Below are 24,622 nucleotides of genomic sequence, written 5' to 3'. Positions count from 1 at the left end.
TGGAGCTTGAGTGAACATGGAAAGCCCTTCACACATTGCCCTGGTTCACATGACATGAAGGTGGTTAATAAGCCACGGTGGCTTGTTAACCACACCCATGCATGCTGGTTGTGTGCCAGCCCATTTCCCTAATTACTGTCACTGTTGTTATGCGTGAACACGGCAAAGCTGGGTGGCTTGGGCAGTTAACAAACCATCCAGCAACCCTACAACAGAATGTGCACTTGTGAACCCAGTCAACATGTTAAACCAAAAGGTGTTTTGTTTACTGAATATACGTCTATTTATTTATTATTTATTTCATTTCTATACCGTCCAATCGCCGAAGCTCTCTTCTAGCCTATGCACTCTACCAGTGACCCATAATATGCAAATAGCCAAAGTGTTCCTCATTCAAGTAAATTACTGGTCCATGTGAAGCTTGGAAATGGGATCCAAGAGTAAAATGGCAGGAGTTGTAACACAATCAAACATAACTGGAGTTGGTATTGCATCTATTTGTAGTCTAGTTTTGACGGTAAATAGAATCTTGTTGATCAGGAAGCAAAAATATAACTAATTATCAAAAAGTAAAAACATTATTCTAAGTAATTTATATCAAACACAGTTGCCAAAATAATCAGAACATTTTTAAAGATATCACTGTATTAGATCTAGACAGCTTTATTTATAAACATATTTTTAAAGAAAAGTCAAACGGAGGGGAAGGAAAAAAAATCCTACTATGGTAAATGGGATACTGCTTCAGAATTTTATCAGCACAAGCCACCACTGACTTGTTCTGAAAATATGTTAAGGGGATAAAACCATACACAAGAGTTATTTTGTCTATTATTGAAATTCTGAAAATTGTCTATTATTGAAATTTGTGACTAATGGATAACACTTTTTACTGTATATACTTTACCGGGGGTGATGCAAGCCAGCCAAATCTTTCTTCCAATTTGTTCATATCTCTGTCAAATGCATTTAGGAATCTATAGCGAAGAAGCTGATCATCAGCTAAATGAAACTGTCTCCTAGCATAATGGTAGCTTTCATTATTGCCTTTTCTGGGAAAATCCAACCATTCTGGATGCCCAAACTCATTACCTATTTAGAAAAAAAGAAAGAAAAAAGCCATGCAATATAATGAGTCTGCAATAGTTAACACCCCTCCAAAATGTATTTAAATGCTTAGTTCAAAAAAAAAAAAGTACTGCAAGTATTTTAATTTAGTATTTTCATTGTATACCTTTTTACATCTTTAGACTATCTATGGCATTTCTATTGGACTGCAAGAATCTGAATTGCTAAATACTTAGCACATGGATAAGTACTTAGCCTTCAGTGGTTATGTTTAAATATCACCAAAATAAAAAAAATAAAAAATGAGCAGGCTGGAAAATATGACAACATTGCTAATAACAAGGAAACGTCAGAAACAAATAACGGAGGAAGCAATCCTATCGCCACTAGACACAGTCAGCTCCAACCTCGGTTCCCAGAAACTGCGCTCCCCTCCTGCTGTTGTAGCCGGCACGGTTCTCTCCACACCAGCTATGTCTCCATGCTCAGAAACAGAGTACAGAGATGGGGAAAAGGGGGCAGTCCCAGGGGTGGGGAGGAGACTGTGGAAGCTGCGTTACACAGGTTCCTATGCACCACACAGCCCCCCCCCCCTCACTCCGATCCCTGGCTAGATCACCTGTCTAGCCAAAAATGCAGGGCAGCCAGAGCATGGATGCAAGGATTGCCTCTGTGCTCCAGATCCCCTGCAGTGGATAGTCGTCAGCCTCCAAGTTCAGAAGTTGATGACTATCTCCATAGGATTGCACTCTAAAAGTCCTTAATTATAGGTCCAACCTAGTTGACAGTAGATCCCGTCTTCTAATAAATCCAATATGGAAGTTATTTCAAGAACCATGAGAAGAGCAGGCAAACATTTCTAACTTTTAGAGGACTCTAATTTGAAAACATTTCCATATAATTTCGTGTGCAATTAAGACAAATCAATTTTATATGTTAAGATTGCTCACCTGCTTCTATTTTCTAAGATATATATATACAGCAGATTAAATATATATATATATACACACATACACACACACACATACATACACACATACATACATGCACAACTTGTGCTCCACCAAGCTAGCCATGTACAGTGTCTCACCAGAGGCTCAGTGAGCTACCTATTCTTCTTGACAGTGCTGACTCCAAGCAGCAGAGCGTCCTGAAAGCAACAGAAGATCCACTGAGGAGGTCAGAGGCTGGACAACATCTACCAGAGGGGTTAATGTTTTCCCATTCAGCATAGTTACAGAGATTGAAAAAGCTGGCCCTCTTGCTGTCTCTTAGCATAATGGATGAACAGCTGCAAGGTGGAAAAATGGCTTGCAGCCCATTTTGTGCATGGAATCTAGGCAAGGGGCCTAGGGCATTCTCCCAAATTGTCCCACCTCCTCTGCTCCTTGCTGATTAAAGGTCCCACCTCCTCTGCCCCTTGCTGATTAAAGGGGCCTATTGATGTTCTCTTCCCCCAAATCTTGAAGCTGGCCTTTCAGACACAATACATGGCTAGTTGCTTGATCACAAGTTACACAGGCTGTAGGATTATGTTCCAGATATCTATATTTTTTACTCCCTCCTTATCCTTAAAAACCCATAAAACATTCCTTATTCTATAGAATTTTGGGAAGGGAATCTTCCCTCACCTTCCTATGTTTATGATTTTTATACTTTTTAAAATAAAGTGCATTGTAACTTGTGTATGTTTTACAACCTTTCTAAAAGTATTTTTCTATAAATGAACTAAGTGTGTGTGTGTTGGAAGGGATGCTATATAGCACCAATATTATGAATTATATTATCATCTGGCCAGCACTATGTGCTTTGTTTTCCTGAATGCAATCAATGGTTTGTCTTCTTGCTCAGACACTGACACTCTTACCACTAGACATTGGATAATTCTCATGGGTTAGACCAATCACATCTACTTCATAAACCTACAGACAAAGTCGACTCTTGAGATGATTGCTAAGTATATAAGTGGAGCCACCATTTGAAGCCTTCCATGTGGTTTTGGTAATTGAGGTTCACATAGGAAAAACACCAAAGTTGCTGAGAGAATTCATGCTTACAAAATGAATTTTCTAGATACTTTTCATACTTGGAACCCAAAGAATATTAACCAGGTAGAATAAATTAATCCATTACAAGGGAAAATAAAAAAATAAGTACACAAGAGTAAATAAAAATAAGGTACAAAGCATGAATAATTTTGAATGTAGTCTACTTTGAATCGCCAAGCAGCTGCTAAATTTTAGGTTGACAAATACACCCATTAAGTTCCAAAATTCAGAATAATAATAATAAAAAAAACCCTAATGTATTTCGGGAGTAAGTGCACCAGAATGATAGGAAAATACTGAAAGTGACCTTTGGCTAATACTGGACTGGAAATATGATGAGAAAACTGTAACAGTACAATACTGAAATTGGAATTGAATCACAAACAAGAATATTCATTATATAAAAATGATGATATTACATTCTGAGAGCCAGTTTCAGAGGGCTAGAGTTGTCAACAGTTTGGTTCTTGCCTTCACAATATATACACACATTAAATCATGTGTGAGATAAGGCTTGGAAAGGCTGAGTGGTGGGAATGACACATCACATGCATTTCGAGATAGGTTAAAAACAAGTTTATCCATGTCAAGATAAAACTAGATTATAGGCATTGTTTCTTTTTCTTTTTAAATGGCTTACAGCATTCCAGATTAACCCAGCATTTCAGCGTCAAAGAGGAAATACAGCTCTCCATGTTTAATCTTTGAAAAGAAGCTGAAGAGATAATAGCTATTCTTTTTCACAAAAACAAACAAACATACAGATTGTCTAGAATAGGATAATGGGAGATGCTGTCGCTTTCTAGTCTACATTCGGAGGTCAAGAGACAACTGCAGATATTATTCCTCTTGAGAGGGGCTGTGCTTTGCATGCTGAAGGTCCTAGGTGTGACCCCTAACATCTCCAGATAGGGCTGGGAAAACACCTGTCTGAAACCCTAGGGAGCAGCTACCAGTCAGTGTCAACAATACTGGGATAGATGGACACATGGTCTGGCTCAGTATAACGCAGCTTCCTATGTTCCTAAGTGGTAGAACACATCTCTGTGTTAGAGCTGGCGAGACCCCTGTCTGAAACCCTGGCAAGATGCTGCCAGTTAGTACAGAGCAGAGGGCTGGGCAGAGTTTAGGCTCGTGGGATTTACATTGTTTTCTACTAGAATCATGAAATCCACCAACCAGTGGCTCAGGAGGGTTGACACAATTGCGGCAAAGGTGCCTCTGAGCAATACTTGGTCCAGGAATGTAATTTTAGTACCAGAACTAATGCGCACACACAAATACTTTCACACATAAATCTACTCCTGTTTCCTCCAAGTGCTCTTGATTTCAGCAGCCTAATTTAGGAGGCGGGGGAGGGGGGAGAGCTTTTTGTTGGTGCTACTGTCAAACCGGTGGGAGATAGAAAGCCTTGCTGATCGATCCATCCATCCATCCATCCATCCATCCATCCATCCATCCATCTATCTATATCATCTATCTATCATATTTATTAGCCACCTTTCAGCGCAGAAGCCTTGCCAAGGCAGCTTACAGCAATGAAATACATGAAACAGGTAAACTATTAAAAGCGATAAAACATAAACACATAAATAAAAACAACAATAAAAGCCAACAATAAATGGCAATAACAGCAAACAACAGCAGTCATACCAAGAGAAGGCCACGGTAAACTAATGTTTTTAAGGCCTTCTTAAAAGCCTGCAACGATGGACCATGGCAGACCTCTGATGGCACCTTGTTACAAAGGTGTGGGGCCACTGCAGACAAGGCCCTCTCCCACCTGACTGCTCTCATGGGTGGGAAAATGAGAAGGGCCTCTCTTTTTGATCTTAGAAGTGCAGGCAGGCTGATATGGGTGAAGGCGGTCCTTCAAGTAACTTGGTCCCGAACTGTTTAAGGTCAAAACCAGCACTCTAAATTAGGATCAGAAACACATCGATAACCAATGCAGCTGGTGCAGTGTATGCCTTATGTGATCAAATCACCTTGTCCTCACCAATATTCAGGCAGCTGCATTCTGCACCAGCTGAAGTTTCTGAACCATTTTCAAAGGCAGCCCTATGTACAGAGCATTGCAATAGTCCAGCCTGGACGTCACTAGTGCATGGATACCTGAGGAAAGGTCCGTCCTCTCCAGATAGGGCTGCAGCTGGCATACAAGCCTAAGCTTCTGGACACTCCTGGACACTGCAGCCATCTGGCTTCGCCAGTTAGCTCAGAGTCCAGGAGGACTCCCAGACTGCACACTTGGGTCTTTTAAGGGGAATACAACTAAGACCAGTTGTAAACCTCCATCCAAAGTAGTTGGTTTCCCAACCCACAATACTGCCATCTTGTCTGGATTAAGTTTCAGCTTGTTCACCCTCATCTATCCCAAAACAACCTCCAGACACTCATTCAAGAGTTCCACAGCCTTCCTGGGACATGCAGAGGGAAACGAGAGGTAAACCTGAGTATCATCTGCATACTGACAACATTTCAGCCCAGTCCTCCTGCTGACTTCCCCCAGCGGTTTCATGTAGATGTTAAAAAGCATGGAGGACAAGAAAGAACCTTGCAGCCAACAGACTAACGGCCAGGGGGTGGAGCAGAAGTCCCCCAGTACCACCTTCTGAGACCGCTCCTCCAGAAAGGACCAGAATCACTTTAAAACTGTGCTTCCCAAGCCCAATCCAGAAGCAATCCAGAAGGATTCCATGGTTGATGGTATTGAAAGCTGCTGAGAGGTCCAGAAGAACCAACAGGGTTGCACTTCCCCCATCCATTCCCTGGTGTAAGTCATCAACCAGGGCAACCGAGGCTGTTTCCATCCCATAACCAGGCCTGGAACCTGAATGGAATAGATCTAGGTAATTAGTTTCATCCAAAATGGCTTGAAGTTGTGAGACCACCACATGCTCCAGCACTGTGCCCAAGAATGGCAAAGTTGACACAGGGCAGTAGTTATCAAAAAACACAGGATCTAAATTTGGTTTCTTCAACAAGGGCCTCACCACAGCTTCTTTCGAAGCTGCGGGGACCTCACCATCCCTTAAGGAGGCATTTATCACCTCAGAGGTCCAGAAATCCATCCCACCTCTGGCAGGTGTCACAAGCCAGGATGAGCAAGGTTCTAAAGGGCAAGTAGTAGGCTTCAGTCCTCCAAGCAGTTTGTCCATGTCCTCAGGTTGCTCAAGCATAAAAGGTATCCAAAACATGAGTAGATGGTGCACCAGCTCCATCCATATCAGACTCTGTCAAAACAATGGCATCCAAGTCAGCATGAATACAAGCAATTTTATCTGCAAAGTGTCTGGCAAATTATTCACAGTGGGCCTTTGAGGGTACAAGTTGTTGTGTTTCAAGGCCTACACCCAAGAGTCCTTTAGTGACATGAATGAGCTCCACTGAACAACACTGAGCAGATGAAATGGTGGCAGAGAAATAGGATTTCTTCGTCCCCATCATGGCCACAGAATAAGATCGCAAATGGATTCTTACCTATGTTCGATCATATTCGTTCTGAATCTTCCGCAACTTGCACTCTAATTGTTGACACAAGTCGTTTCATCACCCTAAGCTCATCAGAATACTAAGGAGCTGACATGGTTCTACGACTAGGCCAAGGACATTTGGGAGCGATCATATCGATAGCCCAGGTTATCTCCTCATTCCAAGTGGTGACTAGGATCTCGGCATGACCGCTGGCTAAGCCTGTAGGAATACCCCCAAGAGGCCTCAGAAATCCATCAGTCTCAGGGGGCGGACCATCAAATTTGGTCTCCCACCCCTGCAGATGTTACAGGTGGCCTGAAGGTCAAAACTGATCAGATAATGATCTGTCCACGCCAAAAGAGTCACTACTGGCTACCCCACCCGCAGATTATTTTCTTCCAATCCAGCACAAAAAAACAGGTCCAAAGTGTGTCCTGACACATGTGTTGGGCAAGATATTATTTGAGACAGGCCCATGGTTGACATGGTGGCCAAGAAGTCCTGAGCCACTCTTGACAAAGTAGCCTCAGCATGAATATTAAAGTCCCCCCAAACCATAAGCTTTGGGGTCCTCAACATCATGCTCGAGACCACCTCAGTCAGCTCAGGCAGGGAGACTGTTGGGCAGCAGGGTGGGCAGTACACCAACAGAATCCCTATCCTGTCTCAGGTGCCCAACACCAGGTACAGACACTCAAAACTGGCTGACTGTTGGATAAGGCATCTAACCAGAGGGATAGAGTCCCTATAGACCAAGGCCACCCCTCCCCTCCCAACCCCTCTAGTCAAGTTTCGTGCTGCACAAGAACCCTGGCGGACATATTTGGGAGAGACTGACTCCTCCTTGTTCATCCAACCAGGTTTCGGTAACACAGGTCAGCATGTTCTTTAGTTATAATGTTCAACATGTTCTTCAGATACTGTAAATCCCCTAGAGATCTACCAGTAGATTATAATCTACCTTTTCTCTGCCCCAGAAGTAGGCAGTCCTGAGATGTACCAATAGTATGACTCAGTATAAGGCAGCTCATGTTTCTTTGACAATCCAACCAATCAGAGAAGAAAGCAAGCACTGCCTGCTGCATTCAAAAACTATTCTTACTCCTTTTCTCACCACATTGGTTGGAGAGAGACAAAGGAGCCTGACTTGCTCTATTGGTCTAGAGGTACTTAATGATTAGGGATGCCATGAAACCCGTACACTCAAGGGGCAAAGAGGGAAAGCACAGCTACCAGACATTCTACATATACACAAAAAATGTCTTTTCTCTAGTACAGGCAAAGTTCAAGATCCAACAAACTGCGGAATTACTTCCGTATGCCCTTTCCTCAAACCACAGCACCTTAGGACCAAAACAAACATTACTATAAATCTGTGTCTAGCAGCTATGCTTTAAAAATATTTTTATTCTACAGTAGGCACAGGGATCAGACAGCTTGCACCTACTTCAGAGTAAAAATGAATAAAAGATGTAGCTGCTAGACAAAGATTTAGCGAGCAATCCTATGGCCCCTAGACAAAGTCTGGCGGGGGGGGAGGAGATATAGGATACTTCAGATTCCTGGATCCAAGGCCAGAGGCAGTACTCCAATATCAGATCCAGGAGTCTGAACTCCCCTCCCCGCTGGCTCAGAGAGAACCACGGTGGCTGCTTCTATGAGCTCGCAAATGTGAACTTGGAGAGGAGGGAAAGGAGGTGGTTCTGTGGGTGGGCAGGGGAGTAGACTGGGACAGCAGGCTTACGAAGAATCCTCCAGTGCCCCAGCCTCCTTCCCTCCCACTCTGCAGAGCCCCAGCCAGATGGGCAAAATGGCCAGTCTAGCAAAAATGCAGGCGAGAGGAGCATGGAAGTGATGCTCTGCGTGAGATGCCTGTCAGCCCCAGAGCCTGGAGGCTGACAGCCATCAGGATAGTATTGTGCATTTAAATTAATGCAGGACAACAGCTTCCTGCCTGCTTGCCACTTCTGCTTTCCATATGCTTTCATAAGCAACCTAGGAACGCCCTGTTCCTGGGTTGTGTGATGCAACATGAGAACACAGAAATCTGGGTTGCTCAGGAACAAACAACGCAGAGCTTCAATCCATGTTTTACTGTTGGCATGCTTGCTCACTGCTGCGCAGCCCAGACTATGGGTTGCTTAACCCATAGATAGTCCTTACATGCAAACTGGGCTGCTGCTTTGACACTTCCCTGAATTTCAAAAGCTGGAGGCAGCACACACACTCACTCTGGCACAGCCCCACCAATTCATGGGTCAAAGAACCCACAAATTGGTATTTCACATGAACCACATCAGCTTGTGGTTAGGCACTGGGAAGGGGATCTGCTGTTGAAAGGGAAAAAAGTGCCCCAAATTTCACTGGGGCTGGGCAGGTCCAGCCTTTAATGTTGTCATCTGAATTCCAACCAAGATTGGTCCTGGTCAAAGGAATGGAAAGGCAAGACAAGATAAGGTTTCAGATATTGCTATAATGTTAAAACAATCGTTATTTAAGCATTTTAGGGAGCAATCCTATGGCCCCTAGTCTGAAGGGCCATAGGATCCTGGGGATTTCCCCCCCTCCCCCAAAGTTGGAGACAGTGCTCTGACCTTGGAAGAGCCAGTTGGAGATTCCCCCCCCCCTTTCCTGCCCTCTCGCAGCCAGCACAGAAAGAGCTGTGCCAGCTGCCCTCTGATGTTGGACAATTGACCTTGAAGAGGGGGAAAAGGGGGTGTTCTGGTGGGTGGGGAGTGGAGGAGTCTGCAGAGCCCAGGATATAAGCTATCCTGAGGCCTCTCCAGCATCCTTCCCTCCTTTTTGAAGTGCTGTCGCTAGATGGCTAAAAAGCCTGTCTAGTGAAATATGCAGAGCAGGAGGACAGGGAGGTGAAGATTGTCTCTGTCTTGCCTCCTGCCCTGCATTGTAAGACAGGAAGCCTCTGAGTTTGGAGGCTTCCGATAATTGAGGGCATAATCGTTAGGGCTGCCCCCTTAATCACATTTCTACAGCTATACTTCAGGCAATGCTCTTCTTAAACAATTAAACAATACAAAACAGTAATAGAAAAATAGCAGTGGAAAATTGCAAGTTTAGACTGAATTGATTAATAGACGTTTTGCTGGCTATTCTGATAAGTAAACGTATAGCCTATCTACTCATTAGACCGAATTGGACATAATGCTAAACTATGGTTTAGCCTAACGTGCATGAGCCTCAGGCTCCTGCACCCCCTCTCCCCTCTCCTCTTCTGGTGTCTCTATGAAAAGATCAAATGGTTTTGCTTCAGTTTTCAGTTAACTGCAGTTATATCAGAACCGTAACTGTGGTTAAACTTAACTGTGATGAATAGAAACAAGCCAAGACTAACCCCAGTTGTTTGTGTTTGGATAAAGATAAACTGAGGTTAGTTAACAGCATTAGTGAACACTCTGGATCTCCTCCTCACGGCTGCACCAGTGGAGAGGGGAGCTAACGAGCCCAAGACTCATTCATATAATGCTAAACCATCGTTTAGCATTCTCTGAGCACGGCATTTGTATTGTCTTGGCTTTCACACTTGGTCACAAGTGAATGTAGATATTAATGAAAAATTAGACATCCTGTTAGAGGAGCAGAGCTGGCTTAAAGCATAATACAGTGTTGCTGTCACCAATTCCTCCTCCTCCCCAAACCCTTCTTCTGCATAGTGGTAGGGATGTCCGTCACTGGGAAATCCATTCCATTCAAGCCCAACAGATTTCTGTAGCATGTCTGTTCCAGTAAGTGGGGGCGGACTGAATCGGATTTGTTTCTTCTGGTTTCTGGGAAATTTTTTAGCATTCCCTCCCCCCTGCCTCTGGGTTCCACCATTTGTGCAAATTGTGACTTGAACAATTTGGGGGGAGGGGTGTGTAAGGTGGTTTAGATGATCCATAATGCTCTCTGACTTTGGTCAGTTGGCTGCTGTTTTCCCTAACAGGCCTCTTGATTTACCAGGATGAGTCAAAGGTCGATAGAACAGCCTCAACACATTCCATACTAACAAGATGGAGTGTCTTATCAAGATGTGTCTGGGAAGTGAAGCTTGTTTGCCTTAAAGCTGCAAGTGTCTGTGCTGGGAAAGTTGTAGATGAATGCTAATTAACGCTTGCTGTTGTCATGCTGCCTCACTGCTAACATGTATGGTATAAAACCCATTTTACCCTGTGGCTCTGGGTTCAGAGAAGCTGCCTGATCCAACCATTGTGTACGCCTGTGTGCTGATTGTACTCAATAAAGTACTCCTTGTAAGTAAACCTGGATCTGATTTATCACTACCTTGGCACCTCTAAATTAAGAGTTCGAAGCTTACTGCAGGGGCAATACAGGGTGACAGGTCAGGAAAGGGGTACCAGATTGCCCACTTAGGAAGCTCCCACTTCATAGTTCTCAAAAGGAGGTGGAGGCTAGATCTGTGTTAAAAGCACTTGCTTGAGACTTGGGAAAGTGTGAACTGGAAGTGGGAGACCCACAAATGTCTGTTCAATACTTCAAACTCTGAGGATCAGCTTGCTAAGTGGGCGATCTGGTCCCCTTTTCCTGACCTGTCACCCCTCCCCCAAAATTGCTCAAATCACAATTTGTACAAATCACAATTTGCACAAATCACAGAACCTGGAGGGACAAATACGCAAATTGCCGACAATTTCCATTAAAAAACAAAATGGAAAACAATGGAATTCGCATATTGGCTCAACCCGCTACTGAATGAGTCAGTGCCAGGAGGTAGGAAAAAAATCCGTCAACCTTCACCCCCCAAACAGAATCCTCCGAAATCCCTACACAGAGGGAGCTCATGCTGTAACATCTGTTGCAGCTACAAGGACTAGGTTCAATCCCTAGCCCCTGGGGCTACAACAGCTGTTATGTCATGGACAATCAGGAGGCAAGTGATGTGATAAACCTCTGTCTGAGACCTTGGATAACTGTTGCCAGTCAGAGTAGACAATACTGGGCTGGATACACAAATGGGCTGACCTGATACAAGGTAGTTTCCCATGTCTTATCCATATGATTGCCACTTATAAATGGTGGCATGCATTACAATATGTCCTACATTCTCCTTTCCCTTTTCATTTCTTGCAGAACCAGCAGTTTGAACATGTGGGATACCTGAAGATTTCTGAGTACTAAAGTGCTATTGGGATTTCTTTCCCTGTAATTCATATTCCCCCCTTACTTAAAGGTAAAGGTGCAAGTTATAAATTAAAAAGAAACAGCTGGTACAAGTGATTCAATGTGAAACAATAATACTAATAGGGAGGGGGGCAGAAAAACTCCATTAGCTAAAGATTTTGGTTAGTGGATTGTTTTATTTCACAAAACTGTAATGCATACTGATTCCACCTAGGAATTCATTGAAATATACTACTGTCTATGTGTGCATTTACAAATGTGAATGTGTGAATAAATTTATATACAAACATCAATGAATAAATTGACATATTAAAAACAACAGCAACCCTGATGCACAGTTGTAAAGGAACCTGTGTATTAATGCCCCATTTATTATACTGGCAGTTAACCAGTCATGGATTTAGATGGTATAATATAAATACATTTAAAGCTCTTGCATAAAATTACTCAACAGTCTTTTGTTAGTGCTCAGTGGTAGTCCTTAGGGCTGTTGAAATTGTGTTGATCTTTCTCTTTTTTTAGACAGTTTTGATAGCAGTTCTTTACACCAGGGGTCTCCTAAATAGCAAGGCTAAACTACTGAAACAAAAGGTCAACAGGGTTGTATAGCAGCAGAAGCAATGCTATGTAAAGTTATTTATGCATCAGGGGGAAAAAATTGTTCACCATCATTCAAGAATTAAAGGAAAAGTTTGTGGTGCAGCGGATTGAAGATTTAATAATACCTGCAATGTTTGGAAGAGTGCTGTATAGATATAATCTCTAGTTGGATTTATATTTGGTTTGCTTTTAGATATAATCCCCCCTTTTTTTCTTTTTCTCTCCCCCCTTCCTCTTTTGCTATCCCCCCCCCCCCGAATACTGTATTGTTGGAAACTGAAGATTCTGGTTATGTTGTTGGTATTGTTTATTTCATTTATAAAAATAAAATAAAAATAGATTAAAAAAAGAATTAAAGGAAAAGAAACTACCTGAGAAATTGTAGACGCTGTATTTCAGGCCTGGAACAAGATTAAATTGTCAAACAAAGATTTTATTTTTTAAGAATGAATGTCCCAGCCAGATAGTTCACCAAAATAATAATTAAACACAATTAACATATCCTGGCTGAATCCATTCGTCTTCAGCTAGTAAGTTGTAAGCCACAGCATACGTCATCTCCTGCGTTAAAGTGGATAATACCATGGCACCATCATCATTTCCCATTTGTTGGGGAGAAGAGAAGTTAGATTTGTTTTGTTTTAGCCGAGTCCATAATGTAGATGACAGAGACTGTATGTAGCAAAAGAACACTGGTACTAAATGAATAGGTAGGAAACTGCAGACCATGCTGAAAAAACTTGAAGGAGCTGATCGGATAGCTAATGCTCTGCAGTTCCCTGTTGGTGGCTACTTTCCCATGATCTAAGGTATGTGTGTGTGTCTCTGTGTGTCTATCTATGTGTATAAAGGCACATGCTTCTGATATTTTTCTAGTTCTATGAGGCTTTCATTTAGGGATAACCCTCTTACCCAGGAACATGTCCATGAGCACTCCCAGTAGGGATGTCGAAGAAATAAGCAGCAGATTCAAATGAGTTTGGATTTCTATTAATCCGACTCTCAGATTCTGCAGCAGACTGGCATTTTCGGAGTCATGTGGATTCTGCAGACTTGTGGACCATTCTTTTATTTCCAGGAATTTTACGGAAATTTAGTCATACACAAATACAAAGAAAAGGACCATCAACTAAAAGCCTTTATTCCATAGGTTAAAGTGTGAAAATGCACATTTTGGGGGAATTTGCTCATTAAAAAAACATAACACCATTCCCTTTTGGGGAGATTTGCACTAATTCGCATTACTTAATGTGTGAATCTGCATTAGTTAATGTGGATTACCACATTTGTGCAAGTGTACATTAGAACACATGCGAATTACCCCAAGCAGAACAAAATTCTCCTATAAAAATTCTCCAGTTCCGTCAATGAGTGGAAGACAGAACAAAAGATGGCTGACAATCCATGAAACAGACAGAACAGATTTAACAAAATCTGTACATCCCTAACTCCAAGGGAACAAATAGCTTGAATGTAACCATGAATACTTGTCCCTGTTGACCTGAAAATCATGGAGTTTCAGGAGAACTACTTATTATTTAAATATTTCTAATCCAACCTACAACAAAAGATCTCAGGGTGGGATACAATCAATAAAAGCAATCTGATATAAAAGCATAAAACCACAACAAACCCTGCACAAGCGAGTATAAAATCAGCAATGGTAAGGCAGAACAAGGCTATGGTTACTAAGACTCAAACACTCGGGTGAATAGCCACGTCTTAACTGGGCATTGAAACGAAACCAACAATGGCACCATCTAGGCCTCTGGAGGTGGAGGGGAAGACATTCCATAACCAGGCCACCACAGCTGGGAAGGCCCTTTCTTTTGTCTACACATAATGCACTGCTCCCAAGGGTAGTATATGGAGGTGAGCCCCTCGCTGATCTTAATGCTTGGGCAGATGTGTACAAGGAGAGGTAATTTCTACAACTTTCCTGCCCTAGGAGTTTGACCCAAGGTGGACAAGTTGCTACATACATATTTCTGTAGTGCAGTTAAACTACCAGCATCCCAATCAATTTGGTGAATGATGCACAGACTGAGAGTGGCTCAAATAGTAGGAGCTAGAACTGAATCTACCTGGAGTAGAAGTCAAGGCAATGACACCTATAGTGAACTTAGGAAGACGGAAACAAAAAGATAAGTCCCAATCATTTTAATTTGGAACAGAAACATGCCTCTTCAGGAACATGCTGAAGATCTTTAAATCTAAACGGTTCTCTAGCTGTTTTTCTAGGGTAGAATATGTCTGGCAGAGACTGTATATTTAAAGCAGGATAAGCATGACTCAATTCACAACACCTTTACACTTGATTAGATCCTCTGGAAGTCAGTAGTGCTTATTCCTGAGTTTTTATAAATAATGAGTGTTTATTTATGGAGCTAAAATGCTGAATATATATATAAATGATTACAATTCCAAAATCACATGGTTTTGAATTGTTCTTTGTTATGATAGTCATATAGTCCTTCACACACACACACAACACACACACACAACACACACACACACGAAGTTAGCACCGATCTGAGAGAGCAATTCATCTAGAAATGCCATCAGCATGCCTACATAGCCTGGGGATCCACCAGATACTTAATTATACTACAAAGACGACTGAAATAGGTGTCAAAATTGACAAGCAACAAAGCTATCTGGGAACTTCACAACTTGGTGCAAAAATGTGCAAAACAACCATGTCAAGATATTCTTGCAAACTTCCTCAGACTAGCTGGCTCTAAAAAGAGTCATTAAAATTTGCCATTTTTTAAATTAAAAAACCCGAAAACTTTTGAACATCCCAAGTGACAGATGTCAAGCTTCATGAATACATTAATATTCATGAAGCAACAGACATCTAAAATTATGAACCAGGATAATTTATATCCTTATTCTTACGCTCTTACAAAAAATCCCAACAAACCCCTCAGACATGAAGCGACTATGGAATTCCAGCATTTTATATAGCACAATACTTCACACTTATTTCAAAACTGACAACAAGAACAGAGGCATGCTTTTTGATAAATCGAGTTTACCACTGCTTCAAATGGCTATGATGGCAGAAAATATGTCAAGGAGACGATCCAAGAAGAATATCATGCTTGATACATTGGAAGTATAGTAATTTCCCAAATTGGGAGAATTCACTTCCTGTACGGTCTTTCAAGGAAATTGGTTTATTGCACTATTTTATTTATTTATTTTATTATTAAATTTATTAATCGCCCATCTGGCTGGTCACCCAGCCACTCTGGGCAATGTACAACGTACAATAAAACAGTTTAAAACAATAAAATTCTACAATAAAAACATTTTCTAAAATACCCTAACCCACCCCAAATGCCTGCCTGAACAACCACGTTTTTAATGCACGATGGAAGCTCATTAAAGAGCTAGGAATACATAGACTTCCTGGAGAATTCTATTACTAGGAATACATAGACTTCCTGGAAAATTCTATTACTAGGAATACATAGACTTCCTGGAGAATTCTAACCTCTTTGGAGTAATATGTGAATTGTTGGGAAAATCTTAACTTTCCAGCTCACAATCTGCAACTTGAAGATAATGGATACACATGATTTCCACCTTAGTTAGTGAAATCTGTGTTGCTTTTTGGATCATGGCTCTGCAGGTGTCAAGGTAATGTTTTGGCCAGTGTCCTGGAACCACTAAGAACCAGAGTTACATCCTTTCTCTCCACCACCAGGCCATACCTGCATAATTTAAACACCTTTAAAAGCCATTTCTTTTATTTATCCTGTTTGCTAGAGGGTAACCTCTGTACCAGGAGCACTCATGTGGACTTTCAGATGTAAAACAAAAGGCAGAATCCAATGAGGCATTTACGCCCCTGCGATTCTCTTATGCCCCACCAATTCTCGTCTGCAAGCAGCACCCACCACTCGCAGAACGAAGATTTAGCACTTCAGGGGGCAACTGGAAATGAACAAAAATGCTAGTTTATGGAATGGGGCAGGTCAGCAAAGCTCGCATAAGGGAGCTGGGCTGAATGGTCTCAAAACATGACATTTAGTAGACTAACTTCCCTTCCTTACAATAGAGCAGCACACCAATTTTAAGCCAGTTCCAAAGATAATTCATTTATGATTCCAACCTTATTAATAACTATATGGATAGTACCTTAATAACTAACGCTCGTGGTTAAATATCTCTGAGACTGTGTGACTACTAATCTTTATAAATCAACAAACATATAAAGCCACTGCAATATCCTAATACGTAGTGAAAACATGCTATTCATATGTGATCACTATTCAAACCAAGTTCTACCTGTATATTACAGGTCTTTGGAGGAAAACATTACAGTTAATGTTTGTAATACAAAGCACAACGTATGAGTACGCTTGCCATCCTATGTATACTTTCCTGGGAATAAGCACCACTGAACACAATGGGACTTATTTCTGAGTAAACATGCATAAGCTTATGCTGCACAGCTAGTTAAAAAATTAACCTATTTTTCCACAGGCACATCTTTATGAGACTCTTCACAGTGAGTCTCTCTCATGTGTGTGGTAAGGATGTTGCACATGTGTCATTTTGCTTCCGTGTGTGTAGCCTGCTTCGAGATCCTTCCATGAGTGGAAAATGGTAGAAGATGCGCTATTCTGCCTTCTATGGATTTGAAGGCTGTAATAAATGGTGCCAGAATGGATCTGCAGACACATTTATGTGCACACAGGTGTTGTACAAGAAGGGAAGAAACAAGGACAATGATGTGATGATAGCCACAGTGTCTTTCTGCCCAGAGTGTTAATCCAAATCTTAACAGGGTGAGGCAAGCATATATCTGCATCAATCAATGCCAGTTGGACTAGTAGGACAACTGTCCTTTTGCACACTGGTATATCTGGATTGAGACCCCTAAATAAAGTGAACAGGAACTCTGAAAACCTGCAAACACTGTCAGAAAGCATCAGTCAATAAAACTGCTACACAATAATAGTAACATGTCACTTTAAAATGCCACTGTTTGTCCAGGATGATTAACAGGGTCCGCTGTGTTTTTGTAATTAAAAACCTAAACATCTGCTGGAGACTGCATTTGTGTATAAACAATGTAGTAAAATATATTTTCATTAGTCTCACCAAGAAAAAAAAGTACCACCCAACCTGGTAACATCCTGGAGATGAAGAATACAGAACAGCTTTCCACAACCTGGTGTCCTCCAGATGTGCTTGACTATATGCCCCATCATCCCCAGCCAGCATGGCTATTGGCTGTCAAGCACATCTGGAGGGAACAAGGTTTGGGAAGACTGACAAAGAACAGAGACTATTTCCATCTCATCCATGTGACTGGCAGCGGCTCTGCAAGGTTTCAGGCAGAGGTCTTTCACATCAACGTATCCTTTTAGCTGGGCATGTCAGGAACTGAACGTGGGATCTTCTACAAAGACAGCACACGCTCTACCACTGAACAATGATCTTTCCTCAAAGATCACAGCTTTGACGCATATAAGCAGCACTCCTGGCAAAGCAATCCACACAGAGATGGGCTTCTCCATTTAAGCCAATGGTGAAAATCATTTACTCAGGAACTTTAGCTATAAATTAGAACATGCAGCAGGCCCTGGCCTGGCCTGATGCTATGCCTTTTAGAATGAAAAGGGGGAAATTCTTTTTCTATTTCTGTTATAGAATTCTTCCAAGAGAATTCATTTGAGGAGTACATTTATCTTACTGAGCAAATGAAAATTGCCCAAATGCAGCTCCCTTACCTTTCAGCAGGAGAGGCATTCTTTTTCTAGAACTACATCAATTTCAGCCCTTAGCAAAAAGACATTTAAATTTTTATTGTATTCTTACCTCTCAGCAAAAGAATTTACAAGTCAGACGCTAAATAATTATTCATGGATATTCAAAGTTAGATGACATATGTGTATAGTATAGAGTAGCACAGACAAAAATAAATGCTTACTATTGATACTAAAGGAAGACGTTTGGTCAAATCATCCCTATTGCTTTAGAATGAATATTGTACTATGGAAGGGCTATTAACCACCTGTAAAATGAGACTATGGGAAATGTATAAAGAAATAAATCCATATTTTGAGTGCATCTTAATTTTATCAAATACAAAGTTCAAAACTACTGCAGAGACAGAAAATTGTTTATATGCAATTACACTCCACAGGTATTACTCCATCTAAAAAGACAATAAAAGGAGACTATAATGAGATTTCTAGATATAAATTCAACAAATATATATACATACATACATACATACATACACACACACACACACACCCCCCCCCACAACAAATGACCCATGTTGTATGAGTATCAGATGAAGCTGGCTGGACATCCTACTCTATCCCATTTAATGTGTCATCTTGTCAAAAAATATTTCAGGAATGAAAACTCAAACATGCTGTGAAAATGCATAATATATCTGTTTTCAGGAATTTAAAGGGCTCAGCAATTCATACAAACCACAGCAGAAGTTGAGGTGTATTTTCTTTATCATTTTTTAAAAAGCAACACTTGTGACTTTGAGACAGAGCTGTTCTAAAATGATTGATGCAAAGAGCGATAAAGTAGAAACTAAAGGCCAGTGCAGCTGAAAGTCATTGAGCAAATGCTTGTTTTAGAACAGAGGCCCTTAAACTGTGGTCCATTTCCCGCTGGTGATCTGTGAGCTTTGTTCAGATGCTCTGAAGGAAGTTTCAGAACAGTTGAGAATATCTATACTTTGTCCTGCAGTTGATTAATTTTTTTTTCTGATGACAGAGATCAATATTGTTTTCACCAGAGGCCAAAGGTGTCCCTGGTGAATTTCATAATAAGGCACTGGTTTGAACAATGATGCCGCTGAAAAAAACGGTTATCAGACATGTGTTTTTTCCATATTTGATTATTGACCGGTCCACCAACATCCTCAGCAATTTTCAAGTTATGTTGAAGAAAAATGGTTTGAGAATTGCGGTTTTGGGACATGTGTGGGCCTTTAAAAAAAAAATGCACATTCCTACCTTGTTTGATTCAGCAGTTTTAAGACCGTTTTAATACTTTTTCCATGCTAAAAAGGCCATAGGCTCTGTGCCACAGGACAGCATCTTTTGATAAGACACTTATATATTACCTAAAATTTAAAGGGACAATACAAGCAATCCATCAAATGATTGCCAGAATTAATCAGCTGAAAACCACACAACAAGGTCCATGAACCCAAGGGGGCATTGGAGTTTGCAGCCTATGACAGAATATGTGGGAGTAGATATTTCAGGCAACAAAGAGAAGAAAATGTCACTATACATACACATGCCTTTGGATATGACTGAAGGAACTGTTTGGATCCTAGCCTATAAAAGCTTCCAAAACCAAATTTCAACCCAAAAAACTCATACTATTAACTTCGTCACATTTGTTTTAAAAACAACAACAATGAAACACTGTGTTTTAAGCTGGAAAAAAATGTATCCAGCTGTTTCTTACAAAGCACGGTTTACTTAGGGAGAGCTGAGAGGGAATATAAAACTAAGAAGCCAGTTTGAAGTGGGAAAATAAAAAGGGCAAAAGCAGTAGGGACAAGGGAAAGAGTCAGAGAAGAGCTGAATTGGAAAGTAAACTCATACACTGACAACCAAGGATATTGAGATACTGTATCAACTATTTTACATAAGGACTAATAGAATGTTATCACACTGAGTCTCTGAAGGCAATTTTGGTATAGTGAATACTTTTTGTATGATAAAAATACAAAAAAAAAAGTATTTGTATAATACTTTTATCTTATTTCTTCTATATCTTTGACAAGGAAATACTTTGAAGAAAGAGCATTAGAGTGTTTTGACAAGTCACAAGATGCAGTACTGTTAAGTGACATTAGTCCATTCTCTTTTTCATGTAATCAGGTTCACTTCAGGAAGACTAAAGATAGATTGAGGCCATTTGTCTTCCGAACACCATGTTTGATGGAAGGCTCCGAAAAGCTATTTCCAGTGTCACTAACCAAAGCTTGAGCCAATTTTATACTCTACCCACATATTATGGAACACAGTTCCAAACACATATTTTGGAACACAGCTGTTGTCACAATATTAACTAAACAATTTCAGGCCCATGATTGGCCCTAAAATTTTATGTCAGTGTGTGTATTGGTTAGGGTGTCAGACTAGGACTATAGAGACCCAGGTTCAACTCCCAACTCAGCTATGAAGGTCACGGGATGCCCTTGGGCAGGTCACTTATCTCTCAGTCTGACATACCTCACAGGGACTTGTTTCAAGGACAAAATGAGGAAAGGACAAACCATGTATATGACCTTGAGCTCTTTGGAGTAAAAGTGAGATAGAAATATAAATAAATAGTCCATGTCCCACTTTTCAGCGAAGGTAGCTAAAGTAGCCTACAATTAAAATGCACATTTCCCAGGAGGTACTCCTCAGGTTTTCAGTTTGAACGTGTGAAGGAGCTTGAGATAACACATGGGGCTCTCCCTGCCCACTGGACACCACCATGTGTGCCTATCACCATAGTCTAGCTGACATAGGATCAGCTGAGTTGAAGGTAACCAACCACTAGTTTGCCAGGGTTCCTGTCCCCATGGAGGAAGAGCCCCCCTTAAGGTTCATGTGTTGACGTTGCTGATGCATGCACCATTATGAAAAGAAAGGAGCTATCTCCTCGTGTGCCTACTGGGCCATTCATGTGTATGGAACGCATGGTACCAAATGCCTGAATAAAGATTAGGTGCTACATAAATGTCTCTAGGATGAGTATGCTACAGTCTGGTCAGCACCACCATGAAGGTTGTGCTCTCCTGTAGCTACCCACCTCACCTCCAAAATCAGGGGCATTTGGACCAGGCTTCTGATAACAAATGACAGGCTTGCCTATTAGATACCCTGAATCATGCCTGACAACAACAGGAAGCTAGCAAGGCTCTTTACATACTGGGTGATGTGTTCAAACTGGTAAGCTTCACATAATAACCTGGCTACTGTATTATGAGATTTAAGCTTCAAATGCCATATAGTATGGAAATATTCCCTTAAAAAAATGTTCAAATTACCCTGCCCCTAAAGTGGAAAAGGAAGGTCAAATGTGTGTAATATCAGAGTATTTTGCACGGCTTTTAGACACATTAAACTGATATCCAAATGAAACATGTATTGTGTAAGTGAAGCATACTAGCAACGTATTTTTTATTCATACAATGTAAGCTTACTATAAACAGAAATGTTTACGTATTATGAATGAGCAAAACATGTGTGACTGCTGCTTTCAAAGTGGCTTTGGATGCAATGACCTCATACGGCCAGCCCCAAGCATAGTCCCTTGCCCATTTGGCTAGCAGCACAAGATTATGTCTGAAGGGAGCAGATGAACAATCAAGTTGGACAGACACATTCTTTGCAAATTCCATTTCAGCTGTAACAACCCTGTGCTGACAGCTGAACACAGAAATGATTACATGGAACTTGCAATCTGTAACTCACCCTCAGTTACATGAAAATTCTCTAATTCATAAACAAAGGAATGATTAGAAGAAAAATACTGGATGGAAGGTAAGTGCCTTGAGAATAAACACACACACACTTTTAAAAAAGGTTCCTATTTTAGGACTTCATGGTTGAATCACAACCATCTACTCCATCTCTATGTTTCAGTTATCTTTTGCCTTGAGTTCCCTATTTCTGCTCTTTCCTTATAGAATAGAATAAAACTTTATTACGGTCAAAGACCAGCTCAAAAAAGGCACTACATTGAAATTATCTGCCATATATCCCCAATCAAATTAATAGAGACTTCAACACAGTGTAGTACTAATGTAATGCATATCATCCATATTGGGTGAATGTCATTACTCTCCAGACTTTGTCTTTCATCCAGCTAGGTAAGTCTGAGCTCCCTCAGCATCCTTCTTCGAACACCTATCGCGGCCGCAAAAAATTTGGTGACACTACAGGTAAATGTCGAATTAGCGTCAGACAACAATATGTAGGTATATTGTTGTCCTGTACGTCCCAGAAAGCGATTCATCAGTGGGGAGATGAGTGCGGCACGAGTATCTCTATAAAATATACCCAACAGCAAAACATGCTCTATAGTTCCTATCTGTTCCATGCCACAGGGGCAAAGGTGGTCTGACCAGGGGATCTTTTTGTACCGTCCCTCCAAAACTGCCGAGGGGAGTCCATTTAGACGGGCCAAGGTAAATGACCTTCTATGTTTATATAGTTCCAGTTGTTCAAGATAGGGTGCAGCTATTACGATGTATCTGTAGTCCTCCCTAAGATAGAATTCTGGGGCACTATTGAGGTCGCTTTGTCTCTCAATATCTGCAATGCGCTGCTTGACAGTCTCCACTGCCTGTTCAAAACCCATATTTAATAAGGTCCGCAAGGAATGACCCAAGAAAGCTATTTTCTGTTCAACTGACTGAATCCAATTGGATTTAAAATCATCTTGCAAAATTAGTGGGGCAAAGCCAGTAGGAAAATATGACAGTCTAAGCTTCAATTTTGATCTGGCCAGTCTCTAATCTTATTTTTGCATTGGAGACATCCCTAGGAACACCCAATATTGCCCTCAAAAATTTTGATTATACACGTTCTAATATTTGGGTATTCGGGAAAGGCCCCAATTGAGAGCCGTACAATAATTGCGCTGGTACTTTTGCTCGGTATAATTGGAGGGCTAAAGGGATATAGTAGTCGCCATTTGTTCTCATAAATTGTGCTATTGCTGACAAGCTTCTGTGTGTGTTTAACTCCACATATTTGCTGTGAGCCTTCCTGGAACCGTTTGCTTGAAGGACTACCCCTAAATATTTGAATTGGGAGACCTGCTCAATCTTAAGCTGGTTTATCATCCATGATCTGATTTTTGGTCTTTTTGCAAAAGTCATGATTTTTGTTTTTTGATAATTGATCATCAGATCTTCTTCCTCGTAGTATTCAGTCAACTTCTGCAATGCTCTTGTAAGCCCAATTGGAGTCCTTGAGATACTAGCTGCATCATCTACATATAGTAAAGTAGTTATATGCCTCCCCACAATTTCAGGGGGATGAAAATCGGTATGGTTTAGCTGGTCTACCATTGAATTGATGTAGAAGTTGAACAAAAGTGGGGCGAGAATGCAGCCTTGCTTGACCCCTTTTTGTGTTGGAACAGCCTTTGTAAGGTGGCCGTGAGCACTACATCTGACCTTAAGGGAGGTGTCCCTATATAGAGTCTGAATGAGTAGGAGCAGGAGCCTATCAATGTTAGAGGCCTCTAATTTCTTCCATAGTTTGACCCTCGAGATAGAGTCGAAAGCTGCCTTAAGGTCTATAAAGGCTACATAGGGCGAGGTGACCTTTTTTGAGATGTATTTCTCAATGAGACACTGTAGCACCAAGCATTGATCTATGGTACAGCGACCCTCCCAGAAGCCTGCTTGCTCCTCCGCCAATATCATATCCTGTTCCAGCCAGTCTTTAAGCTTCCTATATAAGTGCCTGGTGTATAATTTACCAATAGTACTTAATAAACTGATGGGCTTGTAATTTGCGGGGTCATCTCTCTTTCCCTTCTTGAATATAGGAACAATAATGGCAGAGCCCCAATCTTCTGGTATCTGCCCAGTCATGTCAATGTAGGAGAATAGCGATGCTAGAGCGATGCCCACCATTCTAAGTTATTTTTGACCACCTCTGGAGGAATCAGATCTTCGTCCGGTGCTTTGCCTGTTTTCATCTGGGCAGCTAGATCATAAATTTCTGAAGCCATGACCGGGGGCCAAGGCGGAGCAACTTCAAGCGCAATATTCCAGGCCACATGGGCAGCGTCAGAATCCTTGTATAATTGATGGAAATGCTTCTCCCAAGCCTTTGGATTAATATAACAGTCTGGCAATGTTGGTCCACAAATTGGCAAGATCTTTATCAACCACCAGAACATGATCCTTAGATTTGGCTGCTTGAATCAGTTTCACAGAGTTCTCCTTCCAAGCCTTTTTTTTCTTTTGTGTCAGTAGCTGTTTGTAGGATTTTTTCTATTCAAGAAGATCTTGAGCCGCCTTCAGGTCAGAACTAAATTTATACTTTTGATAGGCATTCTGTAAGGCTTTTTTTTTTGCTTGAACACATTCCCTATCGAACCAGGGCTTCGAGGATGGATGGTGCCGTTGTTGAGGCACCCTTGCTCTCCGAATGAAGGCTTGTTTCAATTCTCGGGATAACTCCTGATATAATTCCACCGGGCTCATTATTTGGGTGTTAAGTATTAGAGATGTCCTAATGTTCTGCATGTTGTCTGATGCAAGTACAGCC

At 41.2% G+C, this 24,622-nt stretch overlaps 1 protein-coding gene across 11 annotated transcripts in view; it reads right to left on the bottom strand.

The window, feature by feature from the left end:
* Positions 1–24,622, bottom strand: part of GBE1 (1,4-alpha-glucan branching enzyme 1) — a 206,082-nt gene that overhangs the window by 31,705 nt on the left and 149,755 nt on the right. For all 11 annotated transcript variants that reach the window (XM_084843494.1, XM_084843495.1, XM_084843503.1 and 8 more), the window contains one exon: positions 908–1,092. In XM_084843494.1, the coding sequence (XP_084699620.1) occupies positions 908–1,092 (185 nt within the window). The remainder of the gene's footprint in view (positions 1–907; positions 1,093–24,622) is intronic.

Source organism: Heloderma suspectum, chromosome 3 (genome assembly GCF_057233095.1).
Source record: "Heloderma suspectum isolate Gila_16-S chromosome 3, 16-S_ref, whole genome shotgun sequence".
Lineage (NCBI taxonomy): Eukaryota > Metazoa > Chordata > Lepidosauria > Squamata > Helodermatidae > Heloderma > Heloderma suspectum.
This window is presented reverse-complemented; position numbering and strand designations above follow the sequence as displayed.